The sequence below is a fragment of the Syngnathus typhle genome, linkage group LG19 (assembly GCF_033458585.1).
Source record: "Syngnathus typhle isolate RoL2023-S1 ecotype Sweden linkage group LG19, RoL_Styp_1.0, whole genome shotgun sequence".
Lineage (NCBI taxonomy): Eukaryota > Metazoa > Chordata > Actinopteri > Syngnathiformes > Syngnathidae > Syngnathus > Syngnathus typhle.
The window spans coordinates 3,591,544-3,598,493 of record NC_083756.1 but is presented as its reverse complement, the minus strand read 5'-3'; the positions used below and the strand labels follow the sequence as shown (position 1 = coordinate 3,598,493).

The 6,950-nt window shown below is 52.4% G+C and overlaps 1 protein-coding gene across 1 annotated transcript; it reads right to left on the bottom strand.

The window, feature by feature from the left end:
- Window positions 1-1,244: 1,244 nt before the first annotated feature.
- LOC133143477 (dermatan-sulfate epimerase-like protein) lies at window positions 1,245-6,730 on the bottom strand. The gene has a single exon (XM_061265374.1). It carries the CDS (start codon window positions 5,913-5,915, stop codon window positions 2,319-2,321), a length of 3,597 nt encoding a protein of 1,198 aa, XP_061121358.1. The 5' UTR covers window positions 5,916-6,730; the 3' UTR covers window positions 1,245-2,318.
- Window positions 6,731-6,950: the final 220 nt, after the last annotated feature.

Genomic DNA, 6,950 nt, shown 5'->3' with positions numbered 1-6,950 from the left:
ACTTAAACCTCACGCCCGCACTCACGTGTGCAGCACACACCCCTGCTGCTTCTGCAGAGGAGGATATTTTCAATTAATCACGACGTCTCATCAATAATGCATCACCCCTGCAGCCTGGTCGCTCTTGCGCGGACATTTAATGAGGCAGCCCGGGGGGGGAGGCGTCCCATTTGTCAATGCTGTCGTTAAGGTAACGTCGCTGCTTGTGAATTGTTAAAGATGGCAGCGGGGGCATTAACTTGACACCTGAAACCAAATTTTCAGAAAAGCGCAACTTTTTCTTAATGTTTGTACGGTTGCTGGGCAGAATTCTCAAATGTATTGCATAGAAAAAAAATTACACTACATGTCTGCAGCAACTATATAATTTGCCAAGCAGGCCGCGAGTGGAGATCCCTAAGCAGAAGAAGCATATGAGCCGAGAGCCGAGCCATCTGGCTGTGCGAGAAGGAGGACAAAAGAGAGAAAGAAAAAGAAGATAAAGATCAATATCCCTCGTCATTGCTGTGATGTCTCCTTTCAAAAGTGAAATTGCTGTCTGGAACTGAGTGCACTGACAGGAGAGGAGATCTCAGGTCACCACTAGGGGGACTCAAACGTGGTTTCTGTCCAATGGTTCTGCCGAGACAGAAGGATAAACCCTAAAAATCTCTCTCTCTCGCTCTCTCTTTTATATATATATATATATATATATATATATATATATATATATATATATATATATATATATATATATATATATATATATATATATATATATATATATATATATATATATATATATATATATATACAACAATATAAAAAGCATTGTTAACTTTGTATGTGACGAATTGAGGCCTAGTGTGAAAAAATTAATCATTGGCGTTATTAGAAGTTTGTAAGTGGAGGTTACAGAACTACTGTGTGACATTTCAAGGCGCACCCTCCCATGACATCCCACAAAAAAAATTAATTAAAAAAATATTCAACTTGTGGAAACAAGTTGAGCTCGTCGGCGGAACTATTTGCCCGAGGTGCTTTCCACCAACAACCAAGTTAACTTTTGTCTGCCTTCCATGAAGACAACAAATGAATGTATTTGCTTAGCTTTGTTTGACTTTCAGCCAGTTTCAAGCTTTTTCCACATTCTGAGTTGAAAAGTTTGAGGCGGCCCAAAACAGTTGAAGCAACTTTTGCGAGTGTGGCTCGTAAAACTGTCAACATTTTGTGTTTTCAAAAAAAAGGACTGCTGCCAGACACTGTAATGGTGCTTTCATTTTTTTTTATTTTCCTTTACAAGACCTTTGAGAAGACAACAATTGCAATGGAAGGCTGCACCGTATCAATCGCAGGTTGAAAGTGACGGCAATGAGAGCAGCGCAAAAAGCGCACCTTTCCCCCACCCTCAATGCATCATTAGACGTCTGATTGACCGAGGCAGAAAAATGGAAACCGTTTGCCTCGTTTGTGACATTTTGCAGATTAATATGAGCCACCGACTGAGGGGGGAAGGGGGTGTGGAAAATTGCTTCGACGGGAAAAGTGTCACGGCTGACAGCAACACTCTCCTTTTTCTCTTTTTTTCTGATCCCGCATTAAACACTTTCCTCTGATCTAATTCAATAAACGCCAGTGGGAGTTGGAATGCTAATCATATCCACAGCACACACATCTTTGGAACTCACAAACACTTCAAACGCTCTTAAGCCATGATGGGAGGATGTACGTACATCAATAGTGCCCCAAATAGAGTGAAAAGTGCGCAAACAGTGGTGACATCTTCAAATAAACCAAAAAGATGATGCCTATTTTTAAAGGGAAGCGGATCAGGTTCAGAGAGCAGAAAGAGGCCTCAGAGGTGCAGGGATCTTCAAGTGTGATAAAGCAACGGGTCTCCAGGACTGGCAAGGTAGCTTCTTTTTTGGAATCTGCTCCTTGAGCATTTTCCAGACACCTTTGAAGCTTTTATCCAATATCTGATTCCGCCAATCTGAGGCCAGTTGCGTTTTTTTAGGACACCAAAAGAGCTCCAACAATTGCAAACTTAACAAAAGAAAAGAACCACAAAGAGTCAATAAATAGTTTCATTGCCCCTAAACAGAACGTCCCCTTCAGCAGCGTAAAAACAAATTCTGACATCACAGATTGAGGACTCAGAACCGGTCCTTTCTTACTAAGACTCACAAGGAGACCCTTTTAGGGCGTGCGTCTCACTCAGTAAGCGTGAAACGATAAGCCCCAGCAAATCTATTTTAATATAAAATGCCCCCATTTGTGAGTACACACCTGTTGATGAGTTTCAAATCAGTGCAAACAAGGACAACAGCAGTGCGGAGTCAGCCGGGTAAGCGGCTGTAGCCCAACCTCTCCATCAACCCCCCGCAGATGTCCTCCACCAGCCTCACGTCCCGCCGCGGCATTTTGTGCCGCCACGCGGCGATGTTGGCCGGCGAGATGTCGCCCTCGTACTGCAGGCTGTACAAGTTGGTGGAGGTGGTGAACGCCAGCTGGTTGAGGGCGGCGGGCGACACCGGCACCCCCAGGAAGGCGTGGATTCCCTGCGCCGTCTCCTGCGGGGAGTTGACCACGTCCTCGAAGCGCACTTGGAGGTAGGAGTCCTCCGGAAGGCTGAGGCTGACCCGCAGCACCGCGGCGGTGTGGGCAAGCCACAGGTGGGCCAGTATCGACACCGGGTCGCTCTCCTCCCGGGCCAGCAGTCCTCGGAGAGCGTGGAATTCCGGCGCTACGCTCGGGCAGCCGTCCTTGACGGCGCCCTCCTTGAATATCAAGGAAAGGTGCTGAGGGATATTCTTCAGGGAGTACAAGCTGGGCTCGCTGTTGTACAACATGAGATAAATCCACGCTCGCGGGTCCCTCACCACGTAGAGGCTTTTCAGGGAAGGTCCCACAACCTCCCGGATAAACGGAAGCTTCAGCGGCCAGCTCCCGCTTCGCATGTTGAAAACAACACGGCTGTTTGGGTACTGAGCCACGTGGCGCCTCAGCTCCCGTATGTACTCCACGTCTCGGTCGGCGCTGGCTCGCAGCTTGCCCTTCAGCGCCGCCGACGGCTGCCGCCGCCTGGACCGCTTCTTGGAGTCTTCTTCTTGGGGCGGCTGGGCCCAGTCCTCCTTCGCCAGCTGAATGTTCTGCAGGTGCAGCTTGGTGTTGTAGATCAGTGAGTGGAGCCAGCCTCGGATCATTCTGAATCGGCCCTGCTTGGCCAATGACTGGGACCACTCGCAGGCGTCCACCAAAGAGTCAAACTCGAACTCGGTCTCAGGTATATCCAAGTGCTCTGTGGGCACCCTGATGTAAATAAAGTCTGAGCTGTTGTAGAAAAGGTGCTTGAGGATCTCCGCCCCCGAGCCGGGCAGAGATGCGATGAGGACGGTGGGCAGGGCGACTTGGCGCTGCTCTTGCGGCCGGACTTGCGGCTCGACTTGGCTTTTCCACTTGACCCCGCAGAGGAGCCGATCGCAGCTGTTGGACACAAAGAGCAGGCCGCCTATCCACAGGAAGAGGATGGCGAGCAGGGCGTAGCGCATGAGCCGCCGCAGCCTGAAGCACACGTCGTAAAACTTCCGCTGCATGGCGAGTAAAGCAGCAACCGCGCAAAGACTCAGGGCCGCCATGGCGTTGAGCGTAAAGGCAAAGTCAAAGAGTCGATTGTCGCCGGTTGTCTGTTTGGAGGCTGCTTGCGTCCCCAGACCGAATCGGGTGATTCGATACGGATCCTCCACCTTACAGTGGCCGCCGTAGCCGAGATACGCCGACCTCGCCCCGATGTCTTTGTAATTTGTCGCAATGGACACAATGGTCTCTGTTCCGTTAATGGTCAATGAGAGCCTGACGCCGTTTGTGCTGCTATCTATGAACTTACAGTTGGACACTTTGACGTACGGCCCGTGGAACACGTAAGCTGTCCTGCTGACGGAGTCCGTTATCGGGAAAGTTACATTAACATACTGAGTCCACCTCTTTTTAAACTCGGCCGCCTGTTCCGCCTCTTGGATGCGGGTTTCTGGACTATTCCCCTTGCTGTCGAACCAAAACATTTTATAGTGCGCGTCCCACACGTCCATCATGGCGCCATTATAGCGGTCCATGAACCGGAAGGGAACGTATTTGAAGTCAATGTCCAGATTGTGGAAGAAGGCGCTGAGCGACCTGACGGGCGAGTCGGCCGCCTTCTCCACGTGATCGAGCACCAGAAGCGTTTGGGAGTTGAGCAAGAGCAGGGCTCTGTACACGCTCTGCAGCCTCATGGCGGGCGAGTACGCCGACACGGCTTCCCCGCTGGCGAACATGGCGTCTCCGTGGGACACCGCCACGATCACCTCGCCGCTGGTGTCGCCAACTCCCTCGTCGTTCCAACGCAGCCACTTGAAGCACTCGCCAAGCTGCCCCTCCCACGGAGCGTTACACTGGCTCGTAGGGGACGGACCGAACACCAGTACGTTGTTAAGGTAGCTCAACTTTGGCCCATAAAGTGCTTCTGACACAAACACTTGCCCGTTAGGAGCAAAGGTAAAAGAGTTCTGGTCCGGGTGCTCGTGACCCGGGTTGAAACTATTCCAACCGTGCACCCACGAGTAGGGTTTCTCGTGGACAATGTCGAAGACTGCGCGGCCGCCCAGCTTGCCAGACTTGAAGGAAACAAAAGTGTTTCCCTGGCCGCTGGGCAGCCCGGCCCCGTAGGTCACCACGCCCCAATTGGAGAAAATGTGCATGGCGGCTCTGCCAAAGCCGAGGGGGGGCTGCGGGGCCAGCCGAGCGTCGTACCAGATGTACTCTGTGTGCAACGTGGCCCAGCGTTGTGCCGATGACTGGCCCATGGGGCCGTCTTTGGGTCGGTGTTTGCGGATCTGCTGAGCCAACCAGTTCCCCGCGCCGTTTCTCAGGACAAAGGCGTCAAGGAACACCAGCTGGCTCTCGGGCCCGTAGAACCAGTTGTAGTTGGAGTCGGCGATTCCCACCGACCTCTGGAAGCCGGGCAGCAGCGTGGCGTAGTAGAACCAAAAGTGCGCGCCTAGCCAATTGTTCTGCGTGTTGTCGATGCCAAAGTGTCGCTGCGCCAAGTAGACGTACTGCGTGATGGACTTGGCCGTGTAGCTCCCGTACGCCACCCCCTCGTCCAGCGTGCCGTCCACCACGTGGTTGAGCAGGAACATGGTTTTCTCCATGCAGTTGACTGCCAATTGTTTCCAAAGCATCGACTCCGGGTCGTCGTGAGACCCCACCACGATGGCCCCGGTCAGAAGGGCCATTACGTTGGTGGTCTGGTGATTGTGGAGGTACTGCCGTCCCCAGCCCCTGTACTTGGAGAAGTCGTAAAGAGCCGCCGTCTGCGAGCGGATCTTCTTGAGGTAAATGTCTCTCCGCCGTACGTCCAGGTAGGCATAAACAAAGTCGTAGGCCGTGGCGAAGCCGGTCAGGGAGTGCGCGATTGGGACCTCGTCGTGGGGCGCGCTGGTTACCTTCCAATTTGGGTACTCAGCCATCCTGTCCATAAATTTGATGAGGAACTGCAGGGCGGCCGAGTCCTCGGGACACAGCAGGCAGTACAGTGCCAGGGGAGGCAGGTTATTCCCATAAATCTCGTTCCACTTGCTTGAAAACTCCTCGTGCTTGGCAGGCGCGAGGTAGGAAGGAGCGTTGGACAGCATGGTGAGAGCTGCCGCACGGATGACTTTATATATGTGGCCGTGGCTGCTCGAGGACCTTTGTCTCATTTGCGATACGTCCCCTGGGCCGAAATAGAGACCCGGGTGGGAAAAACCCGCCTGCTGCTCAGCCACTCGGTCCCCAGCGAGTTGGACCTGCAGCATGTCGTCCGCAAAAATGTCTCCGTCTGTGACGTTCAGGACCCCCGAGAATGTTGCTCCCACTGCCCAGAGTGGGATGAGAAAGACAGCCCAGTTAAGCGCCATGCTGCGGTTCAGCACTTAAAAACACTCCTTTTAGAAATTAATGGATTATCCCATAGTTAAGTCCAGGAACGCCAAAAAAAAAAAAAAAAGTCCTTGTGGAGGCAAAAACTTGAGTGCACTTTCCACACATCTGCACATGGGTAGTGGAGAAACATGTCTTACGACACAAAAATAAACCTGCCTTCCATGTTTCCATCAGTCCCACACAGAGGAAAAAAACTCCAGTCGTTGCGCAAACATCCGTCAGCCCCAGTCGGTGTCCGGTCCACAAAGGCACCGCCACGAGCCCGACCGATCCGCAGCATCCGTGGAGCCCCACCGCGGCGAGCGACGCTCCTCCGCGGGCCACATCCCTCGCGTTTAGCCCGGGCTGCACGGCTCCAAGCGGCGGGGGCTGAGCGGACGGACGGATCACAGACGCAGCAGAAGCCCCCCTTCTTCTCCTTCCTTTTTTCCTCACTCTCTCTGCCCGCGTTCCAACTCCTCCTCTCCGGGTCCGAAATGGGAGGAAAGTTGTCGTCACTCCTCAAGTATTCACGGGCATTTTTTTCCACATTGTGCGCAGCAAATCAAGATCCCATGAGGAGGATGAGGAGGCGGCGGCGGCGGGAGCAGCCGATGATGACTATTCCAGGAGATCCGCGCACGCAGCTAAAGTGTTGTACCGACGTGTACTGACGGGCGCACACACACACGCGCACACACACTGACATGAGTGCGCAATCCGCGTCGTCGTCGTCCTCTGGCTGTTCAACACTGTGATTGTTTTCCGGGCGAGCGGAGCAGCTGGAAAACCATGCGCAGAGTAGGCGCTAGAGGGCGCTGTGGTTCAAGGGGCGAACTCGCTCTCTCACCCTCGCGCCCTTCCTCGTGTTCTTGCTTGCGCGTGTGAGTATTAAGCGCAGACCAGAGCCGGTGAATCAAACAAGTGGTGGTCAAATATAGTTTCTGAATGTGAAAGCTATTCAGCATTGTATTATTGTGGGGGCATATATATATATTTTTTCTTTTTATGTGCCATAACATTTTGAACCA

What these genes read in the sequence shown, in the direction of transcription:
- LOC133143477 (XM_061265374.1), bottom strand. Translation starts at nt 5,915, where the DNA reads ATGGCGCTTAACTGGGCTGTCTTTCTCATCCCACTCTGGGCAGTGGGA.